A 25,339-nucleotide genomic window follows, 5' to 3' on the forward strand; every position below is an offset into this window, starting at 1 on the left:
AATGGAGGTGAGTGAAATGTTAATCATTTTTGCAGAACTTACTAATGTACATGTCCTGTGAATATGAATCTCCTATCTCTCGTCATGCGCAGCAGGGAATAATTATGGTCATCAGATTTACAAGCCATAAATAAGGTATTATTTGGCAAAAAGCTTGCAGAGCTGTAGTGCTAAAAATAGAAGTTGCTATGTTGTCATATGTTCCTCCCTTACCTCTCATCAAAGTTCAAATGTAGAGTTTCCGTGAAGGTATTAAAACACAGTGGAATGGAACAGTATACCCACTTAATAACAACAATATGTGGACATGCTATAACATTTTAGAAGTATCCACATTGCAGTAGTAGCAGAATGTTTATGTATTGCTCTTGTCAGGTGTGCATAGTATTCCGTTCTTCTGTATTGTTATCACATAATTTAAACTTGATATTTTAATTTCCATGACAAGTAAAGAAATGTGTCATAATTGTGTGTTGTATGTGTAGCAGTGAGGTTTGTAAGACTGCTACTGGAGGGGTGCAAAGGCATATTTTCTTGATCAGGATGGCATCGCACTATCCAGGCATTTTTCATTTGAACAATGATTGTGGTGGTCTTGGTCTAGTCAGTGAGATTCCAGCAACTGCACAGATTCTCATATTAACGACAGGGTAGAACATTGCTGGATTCTAACAGGCACCCACATCCTGCAAGTGTGATCTGGTATCATTCCCCGGACCATGTGAAGTGTGGCTCTTTGGAAATTGCAGGAAACATGAGGACCCAGCTTGGGAAGTGGCTCTGGGATGGAGGCACCTTACACAGTGTTATGTCAGGCTCCAGCTGAGAGCTGATGTGATGGCAGCTGGATGTCTACACTACACTGCTTATAGCTAGACGGTGACTGGGCAGATTGAGTGGCTGAATAGCTTGATGCCCTGTTTACTGGTTGGGCATTCATAAATAATGCTTTGGTGGTAGTTTGTTTTGCTGCTGTTTGCAGTGGCTTCATACAGAACTGGTAGCTGCTATGTTGATTTGGCACCCATGCTGATGGCTTGCCGTAATGCTGCAATAATACTTGTAGTGATCAGTGCACCGCTGAAATTGTTAGCTGTGTGGAAAGTGTGATATAATATTATATCATATGTTCCTTCCCTCTTCAGGGAATTCAATCGACGAATTCTACCTTGGGACTGGTTCATGAGAAACTATTAAATGGATGCTTGTAAAAGAGACTACATTAGCTGTTATGTATATACACTTGAACACCTAATGTTCTAGGCTGCAATTTTATACTGTTTTCACACTTATTTAAAATATGTAGATTGATCAACAAAATCAGTGGTTGACACTGTTTCATACAATACTTAAATTCCTAGTACTGCTGTCTTACTGTGGTTCTATGCAACAGCGTCAGTGTGTGCCAGTGGGTATTTACATTCAGCTGTATTAGAGCATTAAATATTAGAAGACTTGTATAGAAAAATATAGAAAAAAATTACACACAGTACTAAACACAGGAAAAAATCGTGTTTGGAGCTTTTGGTTTTACATCATACTGTTACAGTTAAATCAACCATCAGTGACTGACCGAGCGAGGTGGCGCAGTGGTTAAACACTGTACTCGCATTCGGGAGGACGACGGTTCAATCCCGCGTCCGGCCATCCTGATTTAGGTTTTCCGTGATTTTCCTAAATTGCTCCAGGCAAGTGCCGGGATGGTTACTTTCAAAGGGCACAGCCGACTTCCTTCCCCGTCCTTCCCTAATCCGATGAGACCGATGACCTTGCTGTCCGGTCTCCTTCCCCAAAATCAACCAACCAATATCAGTGACTGATCCCTTATTTCTGGAGAACTCTTGCTTTGCAAACACACTTATGTCACATTACTGTATGTAATCAAAAATCTCATAACCGTACTTAAAATAGACGTGAAAAACACATTCAACATAACTGCCTCTCTCTCCCCACCAGTTTTAGTTTGTATTGGTTGCATCTTCCTGCTACCCCTTTAGCTGAGATGTCATTTACTCTTAACTTCAGTGTTCATTATTAACAGTGTCATGAAAGGAGGGTATAAGATGAACATCAACAAATGCAAAACGAGGATAATGGAATGTAGTCGAATTAAGTCGGGTGATGCTAAGGGAATTAGATTAGGAAATGAGACACTTAAAGTAGTAAGGAGTTTTGCTATTTGAGGAGCAAAATAACTGATGATGGTCAAAGTAGAGAGGATATCAAATGTAGACTGGCAATGGCAAGGAAAGCGTTTCTGAAGAAGAGAAATTTGTTAACATTGAGTATTGATTTAAGTGTCAGGAAGTCATTTCTGAAAGTGTTTGTATGGAGCGTAGCCATGTATGAAAGTGAAACAGGGACGATAAATAGTTTGGACAAGAAGAGAATAGAAGCTTTCGAAATGTGGTGCTACAGAAGAATGCTGAAGATTAGATGGGTAGATCATATAACTAATGAGGAGGTATTGAATAGGATTGGGGAGAAGAGAATTTTGTGGCACAACTTAACTAGAAGAAGGGATCAGTTGGTAGAACATGTTCTGAGGCATCAAGGAATCACCAATTTAGTATTGGAGGACAGCGTGCAGGGTAAAAATCGTAGAGGGAGACCAAGAGATGAATACACTAAACAGATTCAGAAGGATGTAGGTTGCAGTAGGTACTGGGAGATGAAGAAGCTTGCACAGGATTGAGTAGCATGGAGAGCTGCATCAAACCAGTCTCAGGACTGAAGACCACAACTACTCTTTAGGTCCACCCACTGCCTCTGTTTTTGACAGAGCCATTGCAGCCACCACAACTTTATTCACTGATTTAGAAAATTTTGTTTGTACCTTTCGTGAAACTTCAGCAGCAAGCCCCACAGAAGTGTGTGTAGCTATCTTTGTTTTGTTTCATGTAGTAGGGCTTTATGAGTGTTATCATTGTCAGTTAAGTGTTGATATTCAGTTTCCTAATCCTACCTACAAAATTTTCTATGGCTCTCGCTGTCTTTGAGATATGCTGTTCAGCTGTTTCCAATGGTATCTAAATATATTTTTCCTCTGAAAATCCTCTGATAGTCCTGCCCATAAATCTTGAATGGAAAGAGCCTCCTGAAATTTCTCATGAGACCCAACATATGCCACTGTGTCCTCTCTTAATCTTAATTGAGCCATATGCAACACTTGCTTATGTTACAACCTCCTAACATACTTGCTGTGGGCTATGGAGAAGCAAATGGTCGAAGGGGTGAAGATAAAGTGCAAGACCAGATCTTCTATGAGCCACATTAAATCAAGGAAATCTATATGGAAACGGCCAAGAGACTATCCTTTGAACTACCTTGTACTATGAAGAAAGTTTTAATTGGTGAAACTTTCTCCCAGCTTTAGAACAAACTGGAGCCTTGTGAGTGTAACTTTGTAACTAAATATGCATATGGCAACAAGTTGCTCTTTATTTCCGTATTTTTTTAGTACAAAAAAAAAGATGGTGTCTGTGAAAAATGAGTTATATTTTGAGAGACAAAGCTGAGACGTGAAGACAGAAAGCAGAGGCCAAGATCCCATCTTAGAATTCTGTCAGAGTTATGTGATAGCACACAATAGAGTAACATAACATTTCAGAGAATGTACATACATATCTGACACAGTATCCAAAAAAGAAACAAAGATAACTAATATTCATCTTGTTGTTGAAGCTCACTCTTTGTATCCATGTTGGCTTACTAATAAATTTGTTTGTGGATTATTCCGTGTTGAGAAACACAATTGTTCTTTTTTTCTGTAGCTTGTAAACAGTGCACAGCTCAAGTTTAAAAGTACATTTTCACTGTGAAAATTAATGGGGAAACGTGAAAGAAAGAAAAATCTACAATTCAGACTACAGAACATCACAAAAACCACAGCTTGTGCTAACAAGAAAGAAAATTAAAAACCAATTGATGATGCTGTAACTTCAGCAAAACATGCTTATCTACAAAGGAGAAAAAATTGTTTGCTCAAGATAGAACTTATCGAAAAAAAAATTCAGATAAATAATATAAAACAGTTGCACATCTTTATGTTATTGCCAGCATGCCATTAAAATTAAGCAACTTGTAAAGAGTTGAAACATAAAATACTCAGGCTGGGACTTTCAAAGCACATTAAATAAAAAATAGATGATGAACAGAGAAAGGGAAAACCATAAAGAATGAAAGGTAAGAGAGGAATAGCAGAAAGAGGGAAAAAGTATGTCTGTATGAATTTCATGTATACAAAACAGGAGGAAATCTAAGACTATGCCGAATAAGATTATATTCAGTCTTTCTTATTGACACAGAATGTTGTGACATGTTTGGTGTTTCCAAAGTGAACATGTGAAGGAAAACGATGATGCAATGATCAGTTTCTTCTCATCTTGTCTTGTTCTTTCGTTGAATTAGAATCCTGTGGGACAGTCCTAATGAATCCTTGATTAAGCTTATGTTCTTAAGCCTTTATATTTCTTCTGGTGGATGAAGGAAATACTCTTTGTGAAAGCTACTGTATCTTATTTCTGTTTTGTAACTGCTGAACTATAAATTAAAAAGATGTGAATAGATGTACGTTTTAATTTTTTTCAGAAGCCTGCTGATTTAATTGGCTTCATAAATGTCCACTATTATTATTTGTAATTTTTTATATCACTTGTCAGCAGATAATCATTTAGCAGATGATAACGATTTTCTGTTTCAGCCTGGGGCGAAGATAGCTGATCCCTTATGTACATTTGTGTTTTCCATTCTGGTGTTGACAACAACAGTGTCAGTATTCATGGAAACAGTGCGTATTCTCTTGGAGGGGTTTCCAAAGCATCTAAATTATGAAACAATTATGCAGACACTTAACAACATTGATGGTGTACGGAATGTACATGACTTACATGTGTGGCTCTTGTCTGTCAACAAAGCGGTTTTAACTGTTCATCTTGCTGTAGGTAAGTTTTTTGTGAAACATATAATGTGTATTAATGGAACTATTGAGAGCTGTGACTGGGACAGACAACAATTCAGTATTCCTTTGGTTGGTGATCTAATTTGTTAATCATTGAGTTGTACTAAAGAAATGTACTTGCATTAGTTGTAATACTGATAATAGTATATTTATGAAGGTGTGTGTACCACATCCTAACTGCTGCCACCACCACACTTTACACTATAGCCTTCTCATGTATAATATTCAATTTTTTAATGTTCAGAAATTGGTTAATGGTATCTTGGAAACATTGAAATTTAGGCAGAGGGGATGACATTAGTTGCCTTACAGCACAAACATGATCTCTAAATGGACTCTGTGTTTCTCATGTCATTTCACTAATGATCTCATCATACTGCAATGCAATGCATTTGTGCTGTAGTTAAATAATTACATTAAAGCTGCTAGTGTATGCAAACTAATAACCACTCAGTGGGCGCAACTAACTTTTCAACACAGATAGGATCTTAAAGTTCAAAATCAGATTCCTTCTTATCCTACTGTATTGTTATGTGTATTTGATTTTGGTTAACAGATGTGAAGTTTTTGCCCTTTAGTGTGAGGCAGAACAAGTAACAGTTGTGGAAGATACAGTGAGATTGATGCGTTTTCCACTTAGTTCCTGCAACATTGTTACACAAACTTTCATCAACACACACAACCAATAGTTTTTGAAAATGGTAGTGTCAGTTTGTAGCTAATATTTTTTCTGGTAATTATGATCTGATACAAATTCATTGGCATCTGACTTTCGAGGTCCAAAGCTGTGGCATTATCATGACAGGTACTGCCTGCTGGCAGTCGCCATAGTGCTCCACTCTCCATGGTTTTAGAAAATCACTTAATAATCTGAAATAATGTGAAATTAATGAATGGTATGAATCACTGTACTCTCTCTAAGCATGTAAAAAAGTCTATACTTAATGTTAATTAAGCTCAGAGATATTTTAAGTTTTTATTTGTTTGTTTATTTATTTATTTATACAAGTGAAAATTTCCAGTCCATGAAACAGCTTCAAACTTATCATGTCAAGTCACAAAAACTCTTGATCTCTCAATATCTCTCAACAACAGATCTTTTGAAAGTTGTGTATTGCATTGTGTTTTATACATATAAGCCTCAGAAGATGGAATTATTCTTGCAGTTTTGTTAATGTTTAGCTTGTAACAAATATAAAGTTTAAAGAGTTTCTCTTATGCTCCTCTTTTGACTACTTCCATCAGAAATTGTCAGGCACACGAAACTAAACTCTACGAAAATCCCTTACTGCAACAGCTAACTAATAAATGGCAGACATTAATGGTTTGTGCAGTGGAAGTGGCAGTTCAGTGGGAACCGACAATGGCAGACTCCCATTGATTTACTGCTGGTCAAGTCAATCCAGCCTGATTACTGTCAAATGCTAACTTGTTTAAATTGGACTATAGTGAAGCACTGTGAATGATGTCTAATTTAAACATTAGTGAGTGACCATGAAACTGTCAAACTAGAAAAAGTGACAAACTGTTAGCAGCAGTGTGATTCTTCAATTTCTCTGGCTGATATTTGTCAGTCAAACAATCCTTGGGTGTACTGTCAGTTCATAGTGTCCTATGGACACACTATTTCAGGTATCAGACATGTCGTCATCATCATCATATTCACTAACAAACTGGACTCCTGGGGAGGACAGGGAGAGAGAGAGGATTAAAATTAGTGGCCAGTGTAGATATAGTTCCTGGGAGTTGTTTTCAATGCTCCTCATACATACCAAGGCAAGGCTGGCCTGCTTCTTGATTCCTCTGGCTGCCACTGAATTTATGTGAAGTGTCACCCTAAGTTCAGCACAATGTGCTTGACACAACATCTCTTCAGAAATGTTAAAGCCCTTATCAGACGGCATCTTGTTACCACAAGGACCACCTGCCTGGGTAGCCAAGCATGTTAATGGGACCCCTTCCATGACACATAAGTATGCCGGTCCCATATCAAATCTGCCTGGTGGATTAACGATGAGGGGTCAGTATTCCGGCCAGGCTGGATGTGGTTGTTAGGCAGTTCCCCACATCCCACTAGGTGAGTAGTGTGCTGGTTCCCATATTCCACTTCAGATACACACTATGCAAGCATTTAGAATACTTTCTTACACTTGCATACAGAATTTACTCTACACGCAGAAAGATTATGTACACTATTTCTGTCATGGGGGTGAATAGGAGACAAATGACTTTAGCTGTTTGATCTTCTTAAACACTTACTCAGCATCAGCGCCACAAAGGCATTATGGACTCCCTAAATTCTATGAAGATGGAGTCACATTATGCCCCATTGTCAGCAATTTCAGGCTCGTACGTATTTGCTGGCAAAATACCTGAAAGAAATACTAATTCCTTATGTAGGTAAAGACCCACACCACATCTGCAATTCTTTGGATTTTGAGAGATGACTTCGGGCTGAAGGACCCTGATATTCTGATGAGCTTTGATTTGTTTCGCTTTTCACAAGGGTGCCTCTGTGAGAGTCACTTGAGTTCATTGATCATAAATTTGACGGGAAGATGACCAACCTTTACTGACATGTCTTGACCTCTATGTATTTTCTATGTAATGGAGAATACTATGAACAATGGAAAACTAAAGGGAATTGAATTTTTAGTGAGCGAAACCATCGAAGAAAAGATACCAATATTAGAAGGAACTTCAAGCAGAATTGCACATTTGGTCCTAAATATATCAGAAAGGTATAAAATCCAAATAGTTCAAGCATATGCACCTACTTCTAGTCATTCTGATGGAGAGAGAGAATCCTTCAATGAGTGTCTGAAATAAATGTGTAAAAAATGGAGAGATTGCTTTCATAAATTTCTAATTGGTGACTTTAATGCCAAAGTTGTAAAACAGAAGTGAGGTGATTCAGTTATTGACAAATAGAATATATGCAAGATGTGAGAGATTGGTTCAATTTGCAGAATGCGTGAAAACACATATTACGAATATATGTTTGTCAAGAAACATCTGTCACAATTGGAGGGGACCCAACTTTGAAGGGAAAAATGAGATAGACTTCATTCTCACAAATAGGCCTCAAAGTGTTAAAGATGTCTGTGCTGAACAGGCTCAATACAAACAGTGATCATCAACTAATAAGTGCAGAATATGAAATGAATAAGAAAACTGAAAGATTGAAACTCATAGGAAGAGAGAAATTTTAAATCTCAAAGAACGGAAAAATGACTTTCAAGAAAGAATGAAGAGGAAAATTAAAATAATATAAAATGGAAGAAGTAACAAAGGTACTAATTTTGACAGCTGAATAAGTGGATGGTTTATGTAAATCACAAAACCAACCAAAGAAACTGAGAAATCAAATGATATGTATGATGGAGAAGAAAAGAAAAAGGAAAACAGAAAGAGAAAAAGATAAGAGAGAATACACAGAACTGTACAACACTCTCAGACAGAGCATTAAAGAACACAAGAAGAAGATAGGAACTATTCCAGGTAGTGATGACTTCTCAGCCAGTATTTTAAAGCTGTTGGATGAGGAATCTGTAAAACATTTAGCTGAAATATTTTCAAGTTGTTTACACTGTGAAACATTATCAAGGAATTGGAATAAAGCTAAAATAATCTTTATACACAAGATAGGTAGTACTAAGGGCATAAACAATTCTTGCCCTATCAGTCTTGTGTCCACACTGTACAAAGTTTTTACTAGAATTTCAACTAGCAGATTGAGCGCTACACTTGATCTGGCTCAACCCAATGAGCAAGCTGGGTTGTGCACATGATTTAATACAATTGACCACATCCTCACTCTCCGCGTAAAAGTGATTACCCTCTACCTCTTTGCCCTGCCTTTATAAATTTTGGAAAGGCATTTGATTGACTCAGTCCCCCAGCTATGTTTGAGGCTCTAGCAGAACAAGGCTTTGTTAAAATCTTATACAATATGTACAAAACCACCACAGCATTTGTGAATTTTGTTGGAGAAACCAGGGAATTTCCTGTTGAAAATGGTGTAAACAGCTGACTATATATTTCCAAAGGCTATTTTCAGCATCCCCAAAAAATCTTTGTGTAAACTGAGTTGGAAAAGAAAAGGAATCCAAGTTCTGTGATTGAAATTAAATAATCTGAGATTTGCTAATGATACTGTTCTACTTGCAAATAACATAGAACAAATTCAAATATTAATTAGCAAACTTGCATTAGTCTGCTCTGATGTTGGTCTAAAAACTAATTATGGTAAAACCAAATGAGTGGACACCAGAAGGAAATGCATGTGCTAGAAGTACAGAACTACAAGTGGCCACGGAACATATCTATCTCAGTAAACTTTTAAACACGAAAAATTACTTAAAACCAGAAATATTTTGATGTGTTAAATTGGCTTATGGAAGGTACTATTTAATTTTCAAGTCTTAAGATGTTGACTGAGCTGAAGAAAAGCATTTTTGACCAATGTGTAGTACCGATAACAACTTACAGCTGTGAGACATGGGTGTTAAGTGAATTCATTATGAGAAAAGTCCTAGCAGCTCAAACAGGAATGGGATGATCAGTGTTGGGCTACAGAAAGATGTAGTAAATATCATACATACAGTGAAGCTCAGTGACATAGTGAAAAAAGGAATTACCTTGAAATGACAATGGACTGGTCATATGGCCCAAAGAAAGGATGACACTTGGTCGAAACAAATAGTAGATAGGAGCCCACTTTATGAAAAAGGCCGAGGGAAAGACCACCAGACAGATGGGACAGAGACTTAAGAAAGACAGTGGGATTCAGTTGGCAACAGGAAGCTCAAGATTGGCAGAAATGGAAGAACATACCGGGATTCTATGTTGCACGTCAACTCAGAGAGGTCAAATCACGAAGTTACTGAACTAGCTAATGGCAACAATAACTATGAACAAACAGAGAGAGAGTCACAATGGGCAGCCCACTCTCACCTGTGGTTGAGAATTTGTATATGGAGCACTTTCAAGAAGAAGCCTTGAAGTCGTCCAGATGGAAACCTACTTGCTTTTTCCATTATATAGACATGACATTTGTCATCTGGTCCCAGGGAAGTGACAGACTCGATAACTTCCTTGCACATCTGAACTGCATTCATCCCAACATCAAATTCACTGTGGAGACTGAGGCAGGAGGACTACCATTTCTTGACATCAAGGTCAAGAGAAGAGCCGATGTCACTATGGATCAAGGTGAGTATTGGAATAAAATGCACTCTGACCTGTACTTGCATGCAGATAGCTGCCACCATTCTGCACAGAGGAATGGGGTACTAAAAACACTAGTACATATGGGGCACACCAACTCAGATGCAGAGAATTTTTCTCAGGATGTGGAAACCTCAGAACTGTGTTCCAGACAAAACGGTTACTAGGACTGACAGGTTAGGCATGCTCTGTTCCCCTCCACTACACTGCAACTTATTATGATGGACAAAGTCACGGAGAAAGAGGCAACCAATGCTTTTTTATTGTATGTACACTGGCATGCTATCAGGAAAATTTGGGTGTGTACTGATAAACTTATAATCTCAGCAAGGTGTGGGAATGAGCAGTGGATTTAGTTAAAAAGACACTCAGGGAACAATGTTCTGGCAACCAGGGCGGACAGAGTAACTACATCCTTGCTAGCACAATTGGGACACACTGTTGGGTGCCGCTGGCCACAGATGCCAGTTCAGTCACCTCTACGGTGCCTTACATGGTGCAGACCACATACATGATAGCTCCTGGGGTAAGGGATATAAGTTGGCCATGCAGTCCAAGGAGGCCAGCTCGTCAGTGCACCCAATGACTGTGACATGTCTGACAGCCAAAATATTCCACCCATTGGGCACTAATAACCAGCAGTAGACTTTTCTATTAGATGCAATGATAGATGAGCAGGTAATCTAAGAGACTTAGTCAGAACTGGCTGATATTCTTCTGCAGCTATTGCCCCAGTTAACTGTTTAGCAGCCACTTCAATGAAACTTATTTTCATGATACTGTTCTCGATACACCTTTGGTAGTGAAGAGTTTTTTGACACTAGAGTAATGGAAAGGCTTCCCTGGTTGTTCATTTTGCGGTATGTTTTACAACATAAAATCTAACATGAAAATAAGTATGGGAAACAATATATGATTAAACTAAGCTTAGAATTTTAAATGCATCATTTATTCATGGATGATCATTGGACACTGTCCCTTCACACATGGCTTTGTACTCCAGCGAGAGGACCTCCTTATCTGTGATGCCTGTGGCATGCAAGTTGACATATGCCACACTTTAAATGGGTGCATTTTATTTTGTGACAAGCAGGCAGAAGCAAATTTGAGTGGGGGCTCTGTGCTCTGCTTTAATTGATTATGAGATGAGTGTGCTCAAACTTTTAAAATTTTGTGATGTGTCTGGACTGTGACCAAAGCTTTTAGGTTGGAGATTTTAATGAATTACAGACTGGCTGGTTCAGCAATCAGCCAGGCGCGGATGTCAGCACTTTCCTTTTAATACATTCCATTGCTTTTTCCCTTTTTAGTGTGTTAGATTTGGCAATGTGATTTTCATTGCTTTGTGTGTGTGTGTGTGTGTGTGTGTGTGTGTGTGTGTGTGTGTGTTTTAAAGACAATGCTGTTGTGTGCCCACAAAATCATACCATCATCATCATCATCATCATCATCATCATTGGTAATACTGCTTAGAGTATGGCAGCGATCACATTCTCCAACCCAAGTTTGGTGCTGTTCATCAAGCTGAGAAGGGAAACTATCCATCGCACCTCCCTCAGATTTAGTGGTAAGATGGCCCAGCAGACAGTCAAAAACTGAACACACATCAAGCATGAAAACAGGAAGAAGTTGTAGTGAACTGTGAAAAAAGAAAGGAAAATCAAAAGAGTGAACCGTCCAAGTGCAAAATGTGCAACATTGAATGTATATGAGTAGTCGAAGTGTAGTAGTTATGTGGTAATGGTGTTGGACTGCGAAAACGAATGTCTGTATTCAAATTTTCCTCCTACCCCCATAATTTTTTTTCACAAAATTATGAACTGTCCACCTGATCATTGACATATCTGTTCACCATATTTAAATTTGTGTCATGGTGTAACGTCTGTTTGCAACAATGGGGTCTAACGACAGGACCTCCTATTCTACACAAGTGCCACATGTTATGACTCTTGCATTCCGTTTGGGAAATTTTGACTCTTGAATTCATGTGTTGTAATGTGGTTCACATTTTTTTTTCTTTTTTTTTTCATGTCTGTGAGAGGTCTATGCAGCATCTCACCTGCTTTTGCTATTTATCACATTTACTTGTGACAGTAATATATTCTTACCACGACTCATGTTCCATAACCAGTGTATAATATGACAACTGCCAAGACCCCTGAAGGAGGATAGATGCATCAATGACTGGACAGGAAAGAGAGAGAGAGAGAGAGAGAGAGAGAGAGAGAGAGAAGAAGAAGAAGAAGAAGAAGAAGAAGAAGAAGAAGAGGGTGAAGGGGGCGGTGGTGGGGTGGGGGGCAAGAGGGTTTGAACGCAGATATCTCCCTTTGCAGTCCAACACAGTGCTTCTTGCAACTCGCTCAATGTTGCATATCTTGAGCTTGGATCATTCACTGTTTCTAGTTTGCTTCTTTTTTACAGTTCAGTGCACCTTCTTCCTGTTTTCATGCTTGATATGTGTTCAGTTTTTGACAGGCTCTCCACTGGGCCATTTTACCATTAAATCTGAGGGGGTTGCAATGGGCAGTTTCCCTTGTGAGTATAATATAATGTGATGTTTTCTCTCTCATTCCACATCTTTCAGTGATTTCAGTCACTAAGTCGAGTGTGCTGTGATGGTTCCTTGTTTTGCTCCACTTTACAAATTTCCCCTACCTTTTTCACATTCTGCTGATACTGTTTCTTGTGGTCTCTTTAACTGCATAAGATGTTCCTTTAGTGTCTCTGATGTATAATTTGCAGTTTTCTCTGCTTCTCTCCTTTATCTCCACATGTGTTTTCCACTTTCTCTTATTTCCTACATACCTTCATTGTAACAAAGGAACTGTTTGTAGACACAAAAATTAAAGATTCACTGTGAGTATTTCAGTCCAGCAGCAGTTGTTCCATATTCAGCAACTACAAATTGGACACTTCTCTGTCTCTTGTCATCCTAAATATAATGAGTCTCAGGACCTCACTGAGAAAAACTTTATTGTATGATATGTCATACACAGCAGATCAGTTTTGGTCAGGGAACATATCCTTTTTAATCTGTTGAGTTATTGTTTATTTGAGTCAGAAAGAAATAAAATAGATGGTTATTACCATGAAAAGTAAGTTAAAGAAAGAATAATCAAGGTGCACTACCCCTGATCAAAATTGTGCTGCTTCAATTGCACTCAGAGTCACAAGCAGAAGATCTTGTTTTGTACAAGATGTAAGATATATTTGACAATCCTGTAGGTGCTCCATGGTCTGTGGTTCTCTGCAGCCACAGTTGGTGTTATCCACAGGGAAGTGTCATTTCTGGAGGGTACTCCTGAATCTTCCAACTCCAGAATGAAGACGGTTGTGTGACTTTCACAGGATTCAATTCTGTTCAGACCAAGGTGGGAGGAGCTCTGAAGGTAGAGGCCAGGTGGGGTTTTTGTCAAGTCAAGAAATCTACAGTTGTTTCCTTACTATAACTGCTATTGTTTGGAAGACCAAAGTGGTCTTGATGAAAATTCTTCAGGACCTCAATCTTGGGGCTACTGGGACATGCACTTGTAATGAATGGGTTTCACATTGAGCCCAATGCATTCTTTCTGTTGGCAGATGATTCACGATGAATGTTTGGAGGTGCTATGCCTATGTGCTCATAGACCTTTACTAATGGTATAGGTTTCAAACAGTCTATAATAAGTTTACACATCTCATTTAGCATGTTAACCACCAAGCTTGCTTGGGTAGATTTGTACCACACTGGGCATGCATACTCTGCAGCACAGTAGCATGTTGCTGTTGCTATCATTCTCAAAGTTGGTGGTCTCGAGCACCAAGTGCTACCAGCAGCCTTGCAAAAGATATTATTTCTGGCTTCTATCTTTATTCTTGTATTGTTACATTGCTGCATTTACTTCAGAGTGACATCCATAGTGACTCCCAGATATTTTGGATGGGACATATTTATTGCTTATATTCCTTGCCATGTGACGTTATGTTTGTGAGATGTCTGATTGTGCTTAAGATGAAAACTCACAACTGAGTTTTAAATAAGTTTGGACTAAATTGATTGTTATACTAATAGACACACAACTCCCACAATGCATATATCAGGTGAAATTCAACATTTTATAGATTTCACTTGACTTGCTAATGCCAGATCATCGACATAAAGGAAACTCCTTGTGTTTGCTGGAAGTGGTTGGTGATTTTTGTAGATGTTAAGAGCACTTCTCTGTAGTAAGCAATTTCCTTTGACATCTGTATCAACTACACTGGCTGTGGAATACCACATAAAATCTACTGTTTTGGAATAAACTTTGAGTAAGATTGGTGGAACCATACTCTTCCATTATCCCATAGATGTTCTGTGACAATGCACAATGACTGAAAGTTTCAGAAGCAGCTGTCAGTTGAATCTAAGCTACATCTATAATTTTCTGGGTTTCAGAATTATTCTAAATAAATTATGTGAGACTGAAGTCCTGAAATGTACTGCTTTCTCCTGATCGGAAACCTGCTTGTTCTTGTATTAGAACTGGCTCTACAACATGAATCAAACAATCAGCTACATTTGCTAGAAAATTCTGAACAGATTGCACAACAAAGATGTTGCCCTGTAGTTTTCAGGCTCAACTGAGAAGCTTCCGGGCTTTGTGGCTACTCTTGCTCAAATCTTTCTACTCCATGAATTTACACCAAGCACCTTCCTTGTTCTTAGAAATTGCTGTTAATAGATCTTTTCCAGCCTGCAGGGTCTCTTTACTCAGAGAGTCATTATTCAAGAGATCAGGTTAGTTTCCCAAATTTTTCTAAGTTTCTGAAGTCAGTCCCTTTATGTGTTGCTATCTGCAGCCTCATGGGATTGGGATATGGAACAATGCTTCACAAAATTCGCAAAGTCATCATACAAGTCAGGAATTGAATCAATAGTAAGGATGCTTTAGTCCAGCACTGAGATGAATTTCTCCCCTTCAGCTTTCTTAAAATTATACCTTCTTTGAAAAGGAAGTGTCTGTGGTCAGATTACAGTGTATATATATGGCATATAACAGGATGGTGTTATGTGCAAGGAATTATCAGTCGCACTGATTTCATTAGTAATGGGATACTTGTTTGCTCACAAGGATGAGATCTGCATTAGAACCATGTTCCATATTGCACTGTTGAATGATACTGGAAGTTTTTCATCATGTAGTAGATTGGGGTCACATGAGAACCTGCCCATTCTGCCACAGCTTCTCCACTTCTGTCAGTATTTGAGTAGCTTTATACAGCATTACAGTTACTTAAGTCACCAATCACAAACTTAATATATTGTACTGGAAGCTAGTAAATTCCACAAATCTAAATTCAGAGCCTGTAGGTTTATACACAGATGTTGTGGAACAGTTACTCAGCTCTAGTATGAGAATTTTTGTATGTTCTTCCACTGATATTCCCATGGAGAGAACCTGAATATGAGGCTTGATAAAGGTGGCAGTGCCATGTTGTCAGTGAGGATGTTTAAGTACTAGGCTCATCCCTTTGATTTTGGCACAGCAGGGGCTCAAGTCTCTGTGTGTTTCCAGAATGCATATTAAATCACAATGCTGGTCATGACACACTTATTAGGTGAAAGACTTTCAGTATTCATTGAGATGATGGATAGTTGTGGATCTGAGAAGGGGCATTTTTTGTTACCCATATTGACCACTGAATTGCTTCTGGAGTGCTGATGTTCAGTTCACCTGAAATTCTGAACCAGGTACCTATGCAGGACACGATGTGCAGGAATCAGCTTCACCCCCAGGTGCACAACTGACGTGCATAAGTAGTGATACACCAGGCACCATAGTTAGCATTTAGTAGTTGCTCTGGATCTAAGCATTCAGTGTGATTTTTTTATTCAGGAACAACTACAAATTTTCTCAGTTCATTTACATGATTTTGAGTTGCAGTAAGACAGGGGGGGGGAGGGGGGGGATATAAGTGTTTTATAACGGGAGACATACATGCCACAATATCTGTTGACACCTTCCAGAAGCAGGGAGTGTTCATCCTGAAATCTTGGTGAACAAATGCCCAATGTGATCACTGTGGATTTTGATCATTTCATAATTAAAAAGTTTGTGTACCCTGACATGTGCTATGGGAATGTGTCATGTAACCCCGTGAAAGTTATTAACTGCTTGAATGGTACATTCACATGGCGTAGTTTGTGAATGTGTGTTGCTGGCATTGCTTTGGCAGCATTTTTTGAAAGCCTGTCTGTTGTGATGTACTCTCGTGGAAATGATTTAAATTCGATATTATGCTCATGAAAAGTAACTTCAACATTGTAAAACTGTTATTACAGGTGTATGGGAATTGCACTAGTATTTTAGCAGTGTTCAAGTCCTCATAAGACAATCCAGATTTTGATTTTCCTAAACTGATAAAGGCAAATGTCATGATAATTACTCTCAATCTCTTTCCCCATTTTTGTCCTGCTTGAACTTGTAGTCCATCTCAAATGAACTTTTCACTAATGCAGCATTTAACTTTAATCCTTCTCCATTTTTCTTCAGAGATAATCAGTTAAAAACAAATGTTCCTTTACATTTCTCAAAGTTTATCAATTAAGTCTTTTTTAATGTTGTATTTGACTTTTATGTTATGTACTTTGTTTTGTTTTGTTATAGATTCATCAGTGGAGTCGGTGAAAGTGCTGGAAAGGGCAACATATAAGATGAGGCACAAATATGGAATACATAACCTTACCATACAGATTGAAGAATTTTCATCAGAGACAATGGCCAGTTGTTTAAAGTGTCAGCCTTTATCCAGATAACACAAAGGCTGAAAATAACTGTTCTAATTTTGTTTAATTCTGTAAATTTTATTTGTTGAAATTAAAAGGACCACACAGCACTAAACTGGAAGTTGATATATGTACAAAAATATTTTTATTGTTTGCTTACTTAATAAATGGGCGTTGATGGAATGAAATAGCTCTCAGTGTAATATTTTGTTTCCATTTTATCCTGTAAGTTTGAGCTCTTACCTGAAAGTGCAGATGAGTAATATTTGGTAGCACTTTAACCATCAATAGCAGTAAGAAACATTCTGGAATAAAACTTATATCAAAACACATCATCCGTGCAATTTAAATTTGTACCTAGAACTTAATTATAGCTGCAGCAAAAATGAGCAGTTCTCAAATGGTACTGCAGCATCCAACAATCTCTGATTTGGGTCATTTATTTAATTTACAGCACTATTACACAAGACAGGAATTTAACTCTTAGAAGCAAAAACTGAAAATCAAAGTAGTTAAGAAGTCAAATTGTTTCAGAGATGAACAGCATGAAAATTCAACTTAAGGGGAACATTATGTGGAAGATGCCAAGTTCAGTAATATAATAAAGTAACTGTACAACCATCTACTCACTGTGGAATCTTTCTTATGCTTATACTTAATCAAAGGAATAGAATTGTAAAGTTACATTAGGTTGTAAACTTGATAAAGCCAGGTGTGACTTTAAAAGAATGTAGCAACATCTATGCAGTCAGTGACATCATGTAGAACTTTGCTCTGCATGTGCAAAACATACATGAAGTTATTGAGTTATGATGCTAAGATATGTTTTATGAGAAATCTGTAATGCCTTTTATAATGTATTCAGTCTTCATTCAACAACAGAATCATTTCCGTCATTACTCACAGAAAGTAGAACTTTTCCAAACCACAGCAGTATTCACTGTTGATCATGTTGCTATTCTCTTCATCCTGCCATGTACAATTCCTGTCACCACCAGCACCACCACCCCCACCAGTGGTCATACTGTAGCTTAAATGTTTATTTGGCAGCAGAGGGTGTACAATTCTTGTTCTGTTTAATGTAATTCATGTTTTCCTTGGATTTATTTAGTTGTTTCAAATGAACACCAGGAAGATTCTTATCACATTTGCTGGGCTATGTTGGCTGTGCTATCTCTGTCTGATTGAGCTCATGCTGACACTTAAATGAAATTGTTTTTTTTTTACTGAATGTGAAATCCTACCAAGTAATAATATTTTCCCTTCCGTATAAGACCACTTGCTAATCATTACCTCTTAAAGCTTGCCACTTGCATATCAACAGGAGCATCATTCACATTTCACATTGGCCAGGTTACTTTAAATGGAGTATTCATTAGTGAAATGGATGAAAGTACTCTTCAGGCTCTTCTGAACAGTGGAGCTACAGTTGGATAACCATCCCAGCTCACTGATAAAATCACTGGGAGCAGGTGAGGTGTTGATGCTGTGGTCTTCAGAACCGGTCGATAGGGCAGAGGCTGCAGCTGCCAGCTCTGAGGTTGATGCAGAGAGCCAATCCCTCGTACTCAAGGAGTGTCAGCAGCTACAAGGTTCACTGCTCCTGGAGGTGGTGATGAAGTGGTGATGATGGTAGACAAGGCATCAGTGATCTAGGTTGAAATTCACATGGACTGGAAGGTCCTGACGGGTGTGACCTGTGCCCTACAGCCATCCACATAGTAGGGGCTTCATACAGTGCTCCAGTGTCTGTTGCAGGCATCCATACAATTGCTGGTCAAATGTTCACACTCACGCCATAGCATTCATGTGTGAAAAACGGGATGATCATCTCCAGTCATGCTGCTGCAGCTGAAACAAATGGAGGAGGATCCATGGCTGTCTGGCATGCAGGAGCTCCACTAGGCTCTTATCATCAATCAGTGTGGCCCTGGATCACTGCCTTAATTTTCTTCTCAAAAGTTGCTGACAATCTGCTCTATGTCCCCATTGGATTTTGGGTTTCAGAAGACAGTAAGGAGGTAATGAATGCAAAACTGTGAAGAAGACAGACATGAATTGGGAACCCTTGTCTGTGATTACTGTCCATGGTGGGCCTTCAACAGTCTCTGCCATTGTATAACGTATCTGCTGCATGTATGGAAATTTTGAGAAAGAGTCATCATGTTAAAAAAATGGCTCATGAAATCAATGTGAACCTGATCCCAAGGACCAAATGGGTAAGGCCATGGAGAAAAGACATTGGGGGTAAAAGCTAGTTGAGGAGCACAATCTGAATATGAGCGAGCAAGGAGTTCAATCTCCTTATTTACTGCTGGCCAAAAGACATGGCAGCAGAATTGTATCTTCAGGTGGGTTGTGCCCCAAAGTCCTGCATCTGGCAGTGGTGGAGAGAGTATGGAATGGCAATCCTGTGGGACTCATTTTGTTGTGCCAAATAGTAACTCACTGTCTTGAGCTGTTAAGTGATGCATTAATGCAAAAGGCATTTCAACATGAGATCATTCTGTGTCCATAAGTTGTCCTGTCAGCCATCTTTCAGCCTTTTAAAGACTTGTGGTAGTATGGTATCCTCCTTTTCCTCTTCCACAATTGTCAGTGTGGTAATAGGAAATTTTTGTAATGTGTTATACCTCTGTGTAAATCTTAAAACAAATGATGTCCTGAGAATTGACATCATTATCTTGACCAGCCAGAAGCCTAGGTAGTGCATTCACATTGGCTTGATGCGATACACATATGCTGGTAAGAACTGAGCTCACCATTGTAAGCGTTTGGCTGCCCTACCTTCTAAAGGAGATCAATGAACAGACGTTGCCAACAGTGGTTTGTGGTTGGTCATTAGGTGAAACTTGGCACCATGTATGGAATTTGCATACAGCATAGATAACGGCAGGCCTTTTTATTTATTTGTGCATAATTCTGCTGGGCCTAGTTCAGTGTCTTCAAATATAGTCTCATTGGAGAGTGAAAGTGCCCTGATATACTAGAATTCATCAGTTGTTTCCTTGGAGAGTACAGGACTAGGCAAGGTGCAGACTGTAACATATGTTTGAGGGTACGAATTGCTCTGTCATGTGCTAATGGCCATATGAAATGTGCTCCCTCGTGCTGAAGTGCATTGTGAGGTGACACATCTGTGCTATGTTGACAATGAACCCACTGTAATGGTTTACTTTTCACATGAAGGGGGCATGCTGTCAATGGCCTATGCATGTTGTCATGTGGAAAGAATAACTATTTTGTTGATTGTGAAAATTAAGATATTCCACAGGTAGTTGGAAAAATTCACATTTCTTCCGACTGCATGTCAGGCACAGATCCTGAAATGTAGCAAATAGTACCTGCAGGTTCTGTATCTGTTCATGTATATTGACATTCATGACAATTATGTCTGCAAAATAATAACAGGAATATTGTGGATCAGCTGTTCTGGATAGCACATGAAAAATTGCAGGGAAACTGGAAATTCTGTATGAATGTCTTTGATACTGATACCTATGTAACCCAAATGGTGTGTTTCAAACTGAAGCCTGTTGGAACTCTGGATGCACTGGAAGTTGTAAATATATGTTGGATGGATCAACCTACGTATAATGTTCACCTCCTTTTAGTTTGGAAAATAATCTTTGGGACAAGGAATTGGAAATGTATCTACAACAACTGGAGAATTTACTGCTTTGAAGTCCACATAAAGTCTTGGGCAGCCATTTGGCTTCTGAATCATTATTAACAGACACATCCAGGAACTAGATGACATGAGCATAATGACGTTATGTTTCTGTAGGCAGCCATATTTCATTGTAGCTCCGTAATGCAGATTGTGTGTTATAGGTCAGGCTTCTTCAAACTGGGGAATTGCAGTTGGCTTGACATGAATTTCAGCTTGTATGTCTTTTTTTCACAGCCTAACCACAAGAGAAAAGATCAGAAGTTTGTGTATAAGAGGTCTGTTCAAGAAATTCCAGAACATTCATAATTTCTCGCCAATGGTGTGTTGGAGAGAAATGTGGTTGGCACCCCTGCACATCGCGGTGTATAATGTGTAATTGCCAGAAGTCTCAGTGTTGTACATCTGATATTGTTCAGTGCTGTGTTGAGTAGAACATTGTGTCACACTGTTTGCGAATTTAAAGATGGCAGACTTAGAGGAGCAACATGTCTGCATTACATTTTGCGTGAAACTCAAGAAAACCTTTACAGAGACTCACCAAATAATGTAGAAAGCCTACAGTGATACGTTCTTATCTGTACTCAGTATTAGGAATGCTTCACACAGTTTGAAAAGTGGCCGGGTGTAAGTTAAACATTATGCTTGTTCCGGACGCCCTTCCATCTGCCGACAACGCTTATGTCGGGAACATCAATCAAACTGTGCATGCCAATCGAAGACTGATTTTCTGAGAAGTTGCAGAAGAATGTAACATTGCAGTTAGATCACATCATGAAATCTTGACACAGCATCTTGGAATGCATCTTGTTGTCGCCAAGTTCGTCCCGTGGCTCATGCGCTCAAACCAGATAGACTTTCACCTCACAATCTGTGATGAGTTTTTGGATTGTGCAAATGAGAATGAGATGTTCCTTAAGAGAATCAGAACTGGTGATAAGATATGGGTCTACAGTTATGATGTTGAGACCAAGCTTCATTGAAAGAATGAAGATTTCTGACAGTACACAAGATAAAAGAAAATTCGCAGATGGCTCTTTGTGCAATCCAGCAAGAGGCATACCAAGACGGCTTCTGGAAGTGTAAACAGCATTGGGAGTGGTGTATAAATTGTGGATGAGAGTATTTCGAAGGATGCGGTACACTATAAGTAAAAGGTAAGTCTAGTAAAATTCTGTAGCAAAATTCCAGATTTTTTTTTTTTAGCAGACCGAATAATTCATCAAATGGTTAGAAAGGACTAGACAAAAAATATCAGTATGGAAAGAACTAATGACTAAAAAGGAAATTTTTGTAGCTACATACTTGCATGATACTTCAGCTTAGTATGTTGCTTTTATCTGCAAATTGAGACCACTACGTCATAACTTTTTTGGCAAATGTTACAGTGAAGATGATCCAAGAGCTACATATGTATTCAAATTAATAAGTGGTGCTGCTGCTCCTATGTCTGAGTGAAATACTATTGTTTTATCTAAAATGGGTAAACCGATTAACAGTTTTCATTAATTGTGATTTCTGGGTATAGTGTTGGCACTGTACACAACACTTGAAACAATAATATAACTGAACTGTGACTAGAATCACCAGAGGAAGATTCAGAATCAGAGCAATACTGTGAAGTTGTTTGCCTATTTTGCTCCAGGAGCAAACATTTTGGTTAACTCAGTTGTCTAGGATTTCTGATCCTAATTGCAGCCAGCTTCTTCACTGACTAAAATAGTTGTTTGCCTCTCATAGCCACGCGCAATGTAGTGTGTGTTTGCCAATGCTCTTCAGTCTCTTTTGTGAATGCAAAACTTGTGCAATTTGGTAATCTTTTCCCAAAGACAGATATGGAAAGATTAGCATCTGAGACTGTAGCTCCTTGTTGGGTGTGTTGTGAATAACTCACTGCCTGATTAGGGAATCAGGATAAGATAGTTTGCACTGTTGATTTGCACACTCAAAAATACAGTGATGAATCAATTCTGTGAGAGCTGACACCTAGTCACAGTATGATTCAGATTACAATTTCCAGCAGTGCTAGACTCCTAAACTACAAAATACTATTTGCATTTTGCAACTGTAATATTCTGGAAGAATTTTACAAATCCTAGAGAATGACAACTTATCGGAGTTGTCATTTGGGGTTCGTTTTCTAAGAAGACACACTACTACGATCAGATAACCAAGACAGGAAGAAAGAGTTCTGAAAATCAAGTTCGTTTACACTGAAAGTGAAAAAATGACGATGATGTAGTCAATGCAGATGCATTTTCCAGTCATCAATTCTGTCTTGAAATGATAGGAGTGGTGGAACAACAGGTGTTGCTGAGGATGCTGCTAACAGTTGTTGTTGTGCAGCCATCTGCTGAAGCTGTTGTTCCTCTAGAGTTGTGGCCTACTGTTGTTTTGTTGTGGTTGTTGGAGCTGTTGTTTTAAAGCCATCATTATTTTCTGCTGGAAACCTAATTGCTGCTTTTGCTGCGCCAACAGCTGCACAATTGCCTAGTTGATAGTGTACATACATTGAGTCAGAGCTACTCATTGCCATTGTAAAGATGTACTTATCTTGTTTATTGAACACAAAGCTCGAGAACAGTTTGTAGAAAGCAAAATTTCAATGGACAGAACAGAATCCAGGTGCACTTATTAGTGAAGCACTAACGAGAACTGTAGAAACACTTTGGGCATATCAGAAGTTGTTATCAGAGAAGCGACCAGATTGTAGCTTATGAACATTAAGTGTACAAAAACAAATGCTGGAGCTCACTACACTAGACCTATGCAGTCCCAGAGACCACAGTTTCGCACCAATTTGGCTCTGGCGCGAGTTTCACCTGCATAGAATGGTGCTCTCGGTGGAAACAAGATGTGATCTGGTAAATCTTGTTGTAGGGACCACTGTCGTATATGCTGATAGATAAAACACTTTTCACCACTGATAAAAGATAACGATATAACATAGAAATAAGCCCAGTAATTCATATTGTCCCATTATTTATTTTCTTCACTGACATGGTAAGTATTTCAGTGATCTGAAATTGTTTTCTATAGGAGTAATCAATTATATTTCATTAAATGTTCTAGCAGGGTATTTTAGAATAAAGAATCATATTTATAATTCCTTCACAGCTTAATGGAATTAAATGCAGGCATATAATTTAAATTAATGCTATTCTTTAGTATGGATAGTGTGTCCAAGGAACTGTTAGGTCACACTTTCAGTATATCACAGTAATTTATAACAAGCTACTTGATCATACCCATGAGATGAGAATTCATTGTTGGCTGGACTTCTTTTCTATTTGCACAGGAAGCAGTAGAGTGGGGAATCACTTTAAAATAGCTCTGGAACATGAGATACATTCGCCATTCTTTATTACATCGTGCACCTGGATATTAAGGTGCTCATATATATGTAATCTACAGTACAGGTAACATCATATCATCACATACGAAATGTCCTCAGTACATAACAAAACTTGATGACTTTGCAGATGAACAATCAACTTTCCAAAGCCTGTTGTATAGTGCAGTAAGCAGGACTGTACCAAGGTGGTGGTGAGATAGCCTCTTGCCAAGGATGCAGGCATAGAAGGCACACAAAACCAGAAACAAGAAATATAACAAGGCTTAATATTTATCTATGAGAGATATGTGAGTTCACCTGCTCCTCATGTTCCTATATTCTGCCAGTAGGAAGAAGACTTTCCCTCAGCCCCCAATCTGTTAAGCGTGCTGTTACCGCAGTACTCTTTCTGCTGCTTCACCCCAGTAATGTGTGATATAAAATGGTAGTGAATGATGGAGTAAATATGCTATTTGACTGAAGTCTTACACTTTTTACAATTTCTGTCAACAGAATTGCAGCTGGACACAACATTGGAGAAAGCAAGCAAAAAAAAGTGGAGGGGATATGTGGTTTACTTGCCAATACAAACTGATATTTATTAGACATCATGTTACAGTCAATATTTGATAGCTGTCATAATCAATGAGTTATAGATCTGTTACTTTCAACATTTTTAGAAAGTTTGTACAACTTATAAATTATTTATTAGAATGACAGATTGAACCTACTTAGAAAATAATAAAATTTTCTGCTTCTACATAGAGAAAATTGCAGAATGGTAATGTCACAAGGCAGAAGAGGACTGCATCTATTACAGTTCCGCCAGGAACACAGGATTACCTCAGTATGTTTCTGTCAGAAGGTATGGACATGAACATTTTATTGTAATAAAATAAAATTTTCAATGCTAAGTGAGAATGACATTAAAACCTTTGCTGGCATGCTGTGAAGTGTTGGTAGGAAAATCATAAAATACTGCATTCTTATCATATAGTGTCAGATATCAAGTTGGAATGTAGAGGCAGTCTGAAGAACTGAGCACACTTTAATCACAAATATTACAGAAAGTATACTCACATTGATTGGTACCATCTTAAGTATTACAACCACCACTCAAAACAAAAGAGAGAAGTAGTAAAGTCATTGGTGTCACAGAGTGAAAGAATCTGTGAGTCACAGGACTTTGAAGAAGAAGCAAAGGAATGGCTATTCTGAGAAAGAGAGGAATAGAACACTGCACTCAAAAGAAGTCTGGAACTTATTAGAACGACAATACATTAGAGGCAACATTTTTATCATATTCATAAAAGCAATCACTGATTACTTCAGGGGGGTGTTAAGAAAACTTGTTGACACTGTATTCAAACCAACAAGAAAAGTGCATGAATACTTTAG

The 25,339-nt window shown here is 38.4% G+C and overlaps 1 protein-coding gene across 1 annotated transcript in view; it reads left to right on the plus strand.

Moving 5' to 3' along the window:
* Positions 1-17,125, plus strand: part of LOC126297634 (zinc transporter 2-like) — an 81,090-nt gene extending 63,965 nt beyond the window's left edge. The window contains exons 6-7 of the mRNA XM_049988656.1: positions 4,703-4,943; positions 16,819-17,125. Coding sequence (XP_049844613.1) covers positions 4,703-4,943; positions 16,819-16,967 — 390 coding nt within the window. The 3' untranslated portion in view covers positions 16,968-17,125. The remainder of the gene's footprint in view (positions 1-4,702; positions 4,944-16,818) is intronic.
* The last annotated feature ends 8,214 nt before the right edge of the window (positions 17,126-25,339 follow it).

Source organism: Schistocerca gregaria, chromosome X, assembly GCF_023897955.1.
Source record: "Schistocerca gregaria isolate iqSchGreg1 chromosome X, iqSchGreg1.2, whole genome shotgun sequence".
Classification (NCBI taxonomy): Eukaryota; Metazoa; Arthropoda; class Insecta; order Orthoptera; family Acrididae; genus Schistocerca; species Schistocerca gregaria.